The sequence below is a fragment of the Lolium rigidum genome, chromosome 4 (assembly GCF_022539505.1).
Source record: "Lolium rigidum isolate FL_2022 chromosome 4, APGP_CSIRO_Lrig_0.1, whole genome shotgun sequence".
In the NCBI taxonomy this organism is placed as follows: Eukaryota; Viridiplantae; Streptophyta; class Magnoliopsida; order Poales; family Poaceae; genus Lolium; species Lolium rigidum.
In genome coordinates, this window is record NC_061511.1 from 185,956,913 (window position 1) to 185,968,867 (window position 11,955).

General features: G+C 45.6%; 1 protein-coding gene across 2 annotated transcripts; it reads right to left on the minus strand.

Annotated features, from left to right (window-relative positions):
- Positions 1-802: 802 nt before the first annotated feature.
- LOC124706609 (endochitinase-like) lies at positions 803-8,490 on the minus strand. 2 transcript variants are annotated; one of them, XM_047238268.1, is made up of 2 exons: positions 8,458-8,490; positions 803-1,981 (listed from the first exon to the last, which is right to left on the minus strand). In XM_047238268.1, the coding sequence occupies exons 1-2, from the start codon at positions 8,488-8,490 to the stop codon at positions 1,010-1,012; spliced, it is 1,005 nt and encodes a 334-aa protein (XP_047094224.1). In that variant the 3' UTR covers positions 803-1,009. The 2 variants fall into 2 exon arrangements, with proteins under 2 accessions (XP_047094224.1, XP_047094223.1); XM_047238267.1 differs by lacking the exon at positions 8,458-8,490 and having other exon boundaries at positions 803-2,074.
- Between the last annotated feature and the right edge of the window lie 3,465 nt (positions 8,491-11,955).

Sequence of the window (11,955 nt, forward strand, 5' to 3'; positions counted from 1 at the left end):
ACTGCGCGCAGTGGGGGACACGGAAGGACATCAGCAATGATGAAAGCTAATAGAAATAATTGTGGTAACGTGTCATGCTTGCATATTAAGAGAAATCAAATTAGTGAGTTACTCCTATTTAGATATTATATACACCCCTAGCAGTAATTAGAAGGAGAGGCTTGTCCTTGGGCCTGACTCTGGCCCATTTAATGTTAGCCACTAGATCGGCATATATACTACACACTTAATGTGTAGAATACACCCTAAAATCTTTCTTTGCTAAACAGAGAATCTAAATACTGGAGCTATTTTCTAACCAGTTATATATGGCTATGAGAGCATGTCTAACAGGCTCCTTATTTTTCTGCCCCTTAAAACGCGAGTAGAGGGTCCTGTATTTACTTTTCGTCGGCCGAAAACTCGTCCGAGCTAGCAGACCCCGTATCCCCACCCCGTAAAACAGAATCCTGCGGAATATTCTGTTTTCAGCGGCGGCGCGCGGGTGGCTATGGCGGCGGCGCGGGAAAAACGGTTGGGAATTCTGAAATATCCGCGCGCCCTAGTGAAATGAGTTGAGGGTTGGCCCTGTATTCAGCCTCCCGTACAAGTAAGGGGCGAAGAGCCGCCCCGTAATCAAAACTGTAAAAAATCGATGCGGGGGCCTGTTTTACGGGGTCTGCTAGAAGGCCGGGTAGCGCCCAACCCCTTATTTCGGCGGTTATTATACGGGTTTGGTCCTTTTAAGGGGTCTGTTAGACATGCTCTGAGTCGGTCGATCACAAGGACATCATACACAGTAGCAATTTGTTCCAAAGAGTCGTGATAGAAATGCATGAGCGAGAAGACTTTCCGCTCTTTTATTAACTCGTTGTTGACTCGAGGGAGCTTTCACAGTAGAAAGCTCCGGGAAAAGTTACACGGGTGATCACACGTACCCAAATCACAACGCACAAGTTTACGATAAGAAAAAAGATCTAGAAAGGAAGCCCGCAAGCGGCAAGCTTACACAGTAAAGGGCTGGCCGTTTTCACTGCTGCGCGGCGAGCCCAGCCGAGAGCCCCCAGGCGAAGGACTTCTGGTTGTCGCAGTCGAGGTTGGGCCCGTAGCTGACGCCGAGGAGGTCGCAGTAGCGCTTGTAGAAGCCGATGCGGTCGGCGACACGGGGGTCGGGGCCGATGCCGCACTCGAGGCCGCCGTTGATGATGTTGGTGATGACGCCGTAGCCCGGAACGCGGTTGGCAGCGATGTCCGCGGGCGTAGGGGTCCACTGGTCCGTGATGACGTCGTGCGACGACGGCTTGTTCCCCTGCGGGGTCATCCAGAACCAGAGCGCCGTCTCGAAGGACACCATGTCGTCCGTCTCCACCAGGTCCGGGTTGCCCAGAAGGTCCAAGCCGAGCGCGCGCCCCGCCTGGCCGTAGTTGTAGTTCCATGAGAGCTGCATGGGCCCGCGGCCGTAGTACCGCTTGCCAGGCACGCATGGCCAGTCCGTGCTGCTGGTGTCGCAGTAGTCAGACCCCGGGTTGACCTCCCGATTGAAGCAGTAGCCCCATGCGTAGGGGCCGTCAGGCGCCGTCGGCCACCCGCCGGTGGTCTCGTGGGACGTCTGGCCAAGGAACGCGGCCACCTCTCTCTTTCGCGTGTCGGTGCTCAGCCCCTCCGCGAACTCCGGGAACTTGGCGGCGGCCTCGAGGAACCTGTCGTAGGTGTAGAACCCGCGGGCCGGGCACGCGGCGTTGTTGCGGTGGAGGAGCATCTCCTCAAAGAGCTCCCTGGACAAGATGGACCCCAAGCCCGGGCCGGCGGGGGGAGAGGGGACGGCAGGGGGAGGGGGGACGGCGGGGGGAGGGGGGGCGGTGGGGGGAGGTGGGGCGCAGGTGCCGTCGCACTGGCTCTGGCAGCCAGCGCCGCAGTACTGGTCGGTGCTGCCGCAATACCCCCACTCGCTGCAGCAGAGGCAGTTAGCGCACAGCGCTCCGCCGGCCTGGGAGCCGCACATCTGGGCTCGAGCGGCCGTGGCGAGCGCTGCGACCAGCACGGCCAGAATGGCCGTCGCCGCTCTCGCCAGACTCTGAGCTCTCGGTGAGGACATGGTTGTGTGTTTGGTGCCAAATAAGGAGCGACATGCAGCCTATTTATACACTCAACTCTGGGGTTAAGCTACCGAAACTTCATTCCCAAACCTAGCTAGCTGGACGTCCCTGATACTGCTTCGTGATTCGGTCTGCAGGCTTTGACTCAGATTTGTCATGTGACCGCATTTGCCTCCTGGGTCCCGCACGTACCTGCGTTTGGAGACGTTAAGCGACTGATAAGCTTGGCGAACGATTAATTTCAACTTGCAACAACCTTGTTGTAATTTTTGAATACCTCCTACTTATATGTATGCAAATCACAGGTTTGTTTTCTACTCATGCAAATAAACCCCAACTTGCGAGTTGCGACTGTCGTTTGTTTTCTACCGTCTCGTTGAGAGAATCCTGGTCTCATTTACGCGACTGTTTATACGAAGAAACGCCACTTCATTTGCTTTGGCTTCATGCCAGGTTGCAAATTATCAGTTCAAACCTACATCTGTGCGACCTGCAGATTGTGCTTATAAAATGGGGCGCTGTTGATATCACAGCCGTTGTTTATAGTTGTGTTTCTCGAGATTCGGTCCAGCATGACCCCACGTGAAAAGGGAATCTACAGCTGTCATGTGTGTAAAAGCAACAATACTTTTGATATTACTGCATATACCATATGAAAAATTGATAAGGACTTTATAAATCCAACATTACTTTTCGCAGGACTACATGAACATGGCATACGGACTACATGCGCAAACAATAGAGGACTATAGATACAGTTCACGAAATCAATTTTAAAAAATTAAATATTATACTCATTTTGAAGAGTTCGTCGGGAGGAAGTCAAATATGCAAACAAAATCTCATTTACATTTATTATGCAAAAGTTATACTCATTTTAGAATTAGTAGTGTATTTCAAGAAGAGAATCTTTTGCAATGAGTGGGTGAGCTGGTGGACCCCACAGATGAGCATCCCTATGCATGTGAACGGCTCTGATATCAACCGCCCCATTTCATAAGCACCATTGCATTTTCGACATCTGTGAGATTAATGTGAAGTGAGTTGTGAGGTTGTGCGACGTTGGGCAATGGCTCGAGGAAATAAGGATGGCTGCCCATATGGAGTTTGCGAGCTAGGAGCTTTTGGACGATGCGAGGAAAAACGTACGTATTAGAGCATGTTCGGCCGCGTCTTTCAAAACGTCCTCTAAAAATCTTTGGACACACCATTTACTTAACCACGTACGTGTAGCCGCCTGCTCCAAATGCCGCTTCGGCCCGACACGATCCACAGTGTTCGGTGCTCTAAGGTTGTCCCCGCTACAGGTGACGTGGGGTACCACGACAATATTCATAGATGATGAACTTGGGCTTTAGGGAAGAGCGTGTTGGTGGTTTCATCGGCACACAAACTATAAAAGGGAACGTTTACCCAGCTTCAGGCCCGAAGGAAAAAAAACCTACGTGTTGTTTGTGTGTTTTTAATTGACAGAGAGATTACAAGGGTGTCTTGATGGCTATGGCGATGTAGATCTCTTTACGGTGTGTGTCGCTAGGGTTTTAGATTGTGTGGAGATTGTCCTCCCCGATGGCTCCTCCTAGCCCTGTATAAAGGAGGCTAGATCTCAGATGCATCGTTCGGCACGGTTACCGAGTAGAAGAAGGACTCTAAGATTTCTTTGTTGGGGCATGCACTAGTAGGAAAAGTCTTATAGATGAGATCTTCTTTCTGTGGCGCACCAGCTTCATATGCGCCATAGAAACAATATCTGTGGCACACCAGTCACAGTGCGCCACAAAAATACCTTAGTTTTGTGGCGCACTACTAGTCTATGCGCCACAGAAATAAGGTGGGGCCCACATCCTGCCACCACCAATAATTGGTGTCGTTATTTCTGGGGCGCATAGGACAGGGTGCGCCACAGAAATAAGTGATTATGTGGCGCACAAGTTCTGGTGCGCCACAGAAATAAGAGATTCTGTGGCGCACTGGTGCTGGTTGATGTCTACGGGAGCTTCTATTCTTGTAGACAGTATTGGGCCTCCAAGAGCAGAGGTTTGTAGAACAGCAGCAAGTTTCCCTTAAGTGGATTACCCAAGGTTTATCGATCTCAGGGAGGAAGAGGTCAAAGATATCCCTCTCATGCAACCCTGCAACCACAAAGCAAGAAGTCTCTTGTGTCCCCAACACACCTAATAGGTGCACTAGTTCGGCGAAGAGATAGTAAAATAGAGGTGGTATGAATAAGTAGTAGCAACGGCACCAGAAAAGTGCTTTGCCCAGGACGAGTAAACAAGCAGTAGTAACGCAGCAGTAGTAACGCAGTAAAACAGTAAACAAGCAGCGATAGCAGTATTTAGGAACAAGGCCTAGGGATTAGACTTTCACTAGTGGAGACTCTCAACATTGATCACATAATAGAATAGATAAATGCATACTCTACACTTTTGTTGGATGATGAACACATTGCGTAGGATTACACGAACCCTCAATGCCGGAGTTAACAAGCTCCACAATAATGCTCATATTTTAGTAACCTTTAGTGTAAGATAGATCAAAAGACTAAACCAAGTACTAGCATAGCATGCACACTTGTCACCTTCATGCATATGTAGGAGGAATAGATCACATCAATATTATCATAGCAATAGTTAACTTCGCAATCTACAAGAGATCATGATCATAGCATAAACCAAGTACTAACACGGTGCACACATCTGTCACCTTTGCACACGTGCGGGAGGAATAAAACTACTTTAATAACATTGCTAGAGTAGCACATAGATAAATTGTGATACAAACACATTGCAATCATAAAGAGATATAAATAAGCACCTCACTATGCCATTCATCGGTGAATAAGTATTCGTGAAATATAGCCTAAGAGACCCACACGGTGCACACACTGTCACCTTTACACACGTGGGACAAGGAGTCTCCGGAGATCACATAAGTAAAACTCACTTGACTAGCATAATGACATCTAGATTACAAGCATCATCATATGAATCTCAATCATGTAAGGCAGCTCATGAGATTATTGTATTGAAGTACATAGGAGAGAGATGAACCACATAGCTACCGGTACGGCCCCGAGCCTCGATGGAGAACTACTCCCCCTCATGGGAGCAAGCAGCGGTGATGAAGATGGCGGTGGAGATGGCAGCGGTGTCGATGGAGAAGCCTTCCGGGGGCACTTCCCCGCTCCGGCAGGGTGCCGGAACGGAGACTCCTGTCCCCCGGATCTTGGCTTCGCGATGGCGGCGGCTCCGGAAGGTTTTCCGTATCGTGGTTCTTCGTCTCGGGGGTTTCGCGACGGAGGCTTTATATAGGCGAAGAGGCGGCGCAGGAGGGTCGAAGGGGTGGCCACACCATAGGCTGGCGCGGCCAGGGCCCAGGCCGCGCCACCCTATCATCTGGGGCCCACAGGGCCTCCCTCTGGCGGCTCTCGGGTGTTCTGGATGCTTCCGGTGAAAATAGGAACCTGGGTCTTCGTTTCGTCCAATTCCGAGAATATTTCGTTACTAGGATTTTTGAAACCAAAAACAGCGAGAAAACGAGAACCGGCACTTCGGCATCTTGTTAATAGGTTAGTTCCGGAAAATGAACGAATATGACATAAAGTGTGCATAAAACATGTAGGTATCATCAATAATATGGCATAGAACATAAGAAATTATCGATACGCCGGAGACGTATCAAGCATCCCCAAGCTTAGTTACGCTCGTCCCGAGCAGGTAAAACGATAACAAAGATAATTTCTGAAGTGATATGCCATCATAAATTTGATCATACTATTTGTAAACATATGTAGTGAATGCAGCGATCAAAACAATGGTAATGTCATGAGTAAACAAGTGAATCATAAAACAAAGACTTTTCATGAATAGTACTTCAAGACAAGTATTAATAAGTCTTGCATAAGAGTTAACTCATAAAGCAATAAATCAAAGTAAAGGTATTGAAGCAACACAAAGGAAGATTAAGTTTCAGCGGTTGCTTTCAACTTGTAACATGTATATCTCATGGATAATTGTCAACATAGAGTAATATAACAAGTACAATATGCAAGTATGTAGGAATCAATGCACAGTTCACGCAAGTGTTTGCTTCTTGAGGTGGAGAGAAATAGGTGAACTGACTCAACATAAAAGTAAAAGAATGGTCCTTCAAAGAAGAAAGCATCGATTGCTATATTTGTGCTAGAGCTTTTATTTTGAAAACATGAAACAATTTTGTCAACGGTAGTAATAAAGCATATGAGTTATGTACATTATATCTTACAAGTTGCAAGTCTCATGCATAGTATACTAATAGTGCCCGCACCTTGTCCTAATTAACTTGGACTACCGGATCTTTGCAATGCACATGTTTTGACCAAGTGTCACAATGGGGTACCTCCATGCCGCCCGTACAAAGGTCTAAGGAGAAAGCTCGCATTTTGGATTTCTCGCTTTTGATTATTCTCAACTTAGACATCCATACCGGGACAACATGGACAACGAGATAATGGACTCCTCTTTAATGCATAAGCATGTGGCAACAATTATTATTCTCATATGAGATTGAGGATATATGTCCAAAGCTGAAACTTCCACCATGAATCATGGCTTTAGTTAGCGGCCCAAAGTTCTTCTCTAACAATATGCATGCTCCAACCATGAAGGTGGTAGATCTCTCTTGCTTCGGACAAGACGGACATGCATAGCAACTCACATGATATCCAACAAAGAATAGTTGATGGCGTCCCCGAAACATGGTTATCGCACAACAAGCAACTTAATAAGAGATAAAGTGCATAAGTACATATTCAATACCACGATAGTTTTTAAGCTATTTGTCCCATGAGCTATATATTGCAAAGGTGAATGATGGAATTTTAAAGGTAGCACTCAAGCAATTTACTTTGGAATGGCGGATAAATACCATGTAGTAGGTAGGTATGGTGGACACAAATGGCATAGTGGTTGGCTCAAGTATTTTGGATGCATGAGAAGTATTCCCTCTCGATACAAGGTTTAGGCTAGCAAGGTTATTTGAAACAAACACAAGGATGAACGGTACAGCAAAACTCACATAAAAGATATATTGTAAACATTATAAGACTCCATACCGTCTTCCTTGTTGTTCAAAACTCAATACTAGATGTTATCTAGACTCTAGAGAAACCAAATATGCAAACCAAATTAGCAAGCTCTAAGTATTTCTTCATTAATGGGTGCAAAGTATATGATGCAAGAGCTTAAACATGAGCACAACAATTGCCAAGTATCAAATTATCCAAGACATTTTAGAGTTACTACATGTAGCATTTTCCAATTCCAACCATATAACAATTTAACGAAGATGAAACTTCGCCATGAATACTATGAGTAGAGCCTAAGGACATACTTGTCCATATGCTACAGCGGAGCGTGTCTCTCTCCCATAAAGTGAATGCTAGGATCCATTTTATTCAAACAAAACAAAAAAACAAAAACAAACCGACGCTCCAAGCAAAGTGCATAAGATGTGATGGAATAAAAATATAGTTTCAAGAGAAGGAACCTGATAATTTGTTGATGAAGAAGGGGATGCCTTGGGCATCCCCAAGCTTAGACGCTTGAGTCTTCTTGAAATATGCAGGGGTGAACCACCGGGGCATCCCCAAGCTTAGAGCTTTCACTCTCCTTAATCATATTGCATCATACTCCTCTCTTGATCCTTGAAAACTTCCTCCACACCAAACTCGAAACAACTCATTAGAGGGTTAGTGCATAATAAAAATTCACATGTTCAGAGGTGACACAATCATTCTTAACACTTCTGGACATTGCATAAAGCTACTGGACATTAATGGATCAAAGAAATTCATCCAACATAGCAAAAGAGGCAATGCGAAATAAAAGACAGAATCTGTCAAAACAGAACAGTCCGTAAAGATGGATTTTATTAGGACACCAGACTTGCTCAAACGAAAATGCTCAAATTGAATGAAAGTTGCGTACATATCTGAGGATCTTGCTCGTAAATTGGCTTAATTTTCTGAGCTACCTACAGGGAGATAGACCCAGATTCGTGACAGCAAAGAAATGCTGGAACTGCGCGAGTAATCCAAATCTAGTACTTACTTTACTATCAAAGACTTTACTTGGCACAACAAAACATAAAACTAAGATAAGGAGAGGTTGCTACAGTAGTAAACAACTTCCAAGACTCAAATACAAAATAAAGTACTGTAGCAAAATAACACATGGGTTATCTCCCAAGAAGTTCTTTCTTTATAGCCGTTAAGATGGGCTCAGCAGTTTTAATGATGCACTCGCAAGAAATAGTAGTTGAAGCAAAAGAGAGCATCAAGAGGCAAATTCAAAACACATTTAAGTCTAACATGCTTCCTATGAAGAGGCATCTTGTACACAAATGAATTCATGAAGAACAAAGTGACAAGCATAGGAAGATAAAACAAGTGTAGCTTCAAAAATTTCAGCACATAGAGAGGCATTTTAGTAACATGAAAATTTCTACAACCATATTTTCCTCTCTCATAATAACTTTCAGTAGCAACATGAGCAAACTCAACAATATAACTATCACATAAAGCATTCTTATCATGAGTCTCATGCATAAAATTATTACTCTCCACATAAGTATAATCAATTTTATTAGTAATAGCGGGAGCAAATTCAACAAAGTAGCTATCATTATTATTCTCATCAAGTGTAGGAGGCATAGTATAATCACAATAAAATTTACTCTCCATAGTAGGTTGTACCAAAAGACCACTATCATTATCATCATAAATAGGAGGCAAAGTATCATCAAAGAAAAAAAAATTCTCAATGCTTGGGGGACTAAAAAGATCATGAAAACCAGCTTCCCCAAGCTTAGAACTTTCTATATTATTATCAACAATGGTGTTCAAAGCATTCATACTAATATTACTACCAGCATGCAAATAAGATTTCATAGGTTTTTTAATTTTCGCATCAAACAATCCATGTTTTAAATCAGGAAATAGAATAAGAAGCTCATTGTTGTCCATTATGCCAAACTAGTGTAAACAAGAAACAAAAAGATGCAATTGCGGGATCTAAAGGAAATAGCTTCGAGCACAAACACAATGGCGCCGTAAAAGTATCGTTACCTAGAACCGGAGTATGAGTGCCTTTTACCTTTCCTCCCCGGCAACGGCGCCGGAAAAGTGCTTGATGTCTACGGGAGCTTCTATTCTTGTAGACGAGTGTTGGGCCTCCAAGAGCAGAGGTTTGTAGAACAGCGACAAGTTTCCCTTAAGTGGATTACCCAAGGTTTATCGATCTCAGGGAGGAAGAGGTCAAAGATATCCCTCTCATGCAACCCTGCAACCACAAAGCAAGAAGTCTCTTGTGTCCCCAACACACCTAATAGGTGCACTAGTTCGGCGAAGAGATAGTGAAATAGAGGTGGTATGAATAAGTAGTAGCAACGGCACCAGAAAAGTGCTTTGCCCAGGACGATAAACAAGCGATAGTAACGCAGCAGTAGTAACGCGATAAAAACAGTAAACAAGCAGCGATAGCAGTATTTAGGAACAAGGCCTAGGGATTAGACTTTCACTAGTGGACACTCTCAACATTAATCACATAACAGAATAGATAAATGCATACTCTACACTTTTGTTGGATGATGAACACATTGCGTAGGATTACACGAACCCTCAATGCCGGAGTTAACAAGCTCCACAATAATGCTCATATTTTAGTAACCTTTAGTGTAAGATAGATCAAAAGACTAAACCAAATACTAGCATAGCATGCACACTTGTCACCTTCATGCATATGTAGGAGGAATAGATCACATCAATATTATCATAGCAATAGTTAACTTCGCAATCTACAAGAGATCATGATCATAGCATAAACCAAGTACTAACACGGTGCACACATCTGTCACCTTTGCACACGTGCAGGGAGGAATAAAACTACTTTAATAACATTGCTAGAGTAGCACATAGATAAATTGTGATACAAACACATTGCAATCATAAAGAGATATAAATAAGCACCTCACTATGCCATTCATCGGTGAATAAGTATTCCGTGAAATATAGCCTAAGAGACCCACACGGTGCACACACTGTCACCTTTACACACGTGGGACAAGGAGTCTCCGGAGATCACATAAGTAAAACTCACTTGACTAGCATAATGACATCTAGATTACAAGCATCATCATATGAATCTCAATCATGTAAGGCAGCTCATGAGATTATTGTATTGAAGTACATAGGAGAGAGATGAACCACATAGCTACCGGTACAGCCCCGAGCCTCGATGGAGAACTACTCCCTCATGGGAGCAGCAGCGGTGATGAAGATGGCGGTGGAGATGGCAGCGGTGTCGATGGAGAAGCCTTCCGGGGGCACTTCCCCGCTCCGGCAGGGTGCCGGAACAGAGACTCCTGTCCCCCAGATCTTGGCTTCGCGATGGCGGCGGCTCTGGAAGGTTTTCCGTATCGTGGTTCTTCGTCTCAGGGGTTTCGCGACGGAGGCTTTATATAGGCGAAGAGGCGGCGCAGGAGGGTCGAAGGGGTGGCCACACCATAGGCTGGCGCGGCCAGGGCCCAGGCCGCGCCACCCTATCATCTGGGGCCCACGGGGCCCCCCTCTGGCGGCTCTCGGGTGTTCTGGATGCTTCCGGTGAAAATAGGAACCTGGGTCTTCGTTTCGTCCAATTCCGAGAATATTTCGTTACTAGGATTTCCGAAACCAAAAACAGCGAGAAAACAGGAACGGCACTTCGGCATCTTGTTAATAGGTTAGTTCCAGAAAATGCACGAATATGACATAAAGTGTGCATAAAACATGTAGGTATCATCAATAATATGGCATAGAACATAAGAAATTATCGATACGTCGGAGACGTATCACTGGTGCGCCACAGAAATAGCGCTTTTATATCACCTACCGTACACCCCTCCCTCGCCCGTACCCCTCTCTTCCTCTCCCTACAGCTGCACGCCGCCACCTTCCTCCGCGAGGGCCGCATGCCGCCACGCTCCACCCATCCCCGCCACCAGCAGCACAAGCCGCTGCGGCATGGAGGAGGAGGGGCCGCCGCATCAAGGAGGAGGGGCCGGCGCCGCGTTAAGGAGGAGGATCCGCCGCGTCCTCCACCCCTGCCGTCGTCGTCAACCTCCTCCTCCACCCCTGTCGTCGGTGAGCTCTCTCCCCTCCTCCCTCTTCCTCTCCCGCGCGAGCACAAAGTGCTTGACGAAATTCTCGTGCTCGGTTGGCCGGCTAGGTCGGCGTGGTTGAGGTCGACGCCGACGATGACGGTGACGTAGGAGTCGTGCTCTTGCTTGTGCTGCTAGGTTTACTGCTGCTGTTGCTCTGGATGCATTGCTGCTATTGCTCTGGATGCATTGCCCCTAATCCTTTTGCTTCATATGGTGTTCATATGAACACCAACTACCAGCAGTGACATGCTATATTGGCTCTATCTGCTCCAAAGGTTCCATTTGGAGCCGAGATTGCTAGTGGTTAGTATATTGTTATGCTGCTAATCCTTGCTGTTGCTTGTCTTAAGCAATAGAAATTGTCTATGCCTCTTTGTACTTGCTTACCATTAACTGGTGAGTTAGTGATGCTTATTGGAGTGTTCTATATCAATGACACTTCTATGCTGCTACTGCATATTGGTGTTGGTTACTGTCAACTTATATCACTTATTACTGCTATCCACAGTAGGGGATCATGTAAATGAATGCTACTATGGTATCCTTTGAAGAAAATGTATAGTTTCTGATGGTTTTAAAAGGCTAGATGGTGCTAGGTGATTCAGTTGGCTACCAAGACTTGTCTCATCTGGTTAGCTGGGATATGCTATGTGTTCTTGCTTGTTTAGGCATATCTATCACTTACTGGATTTACTTGTTC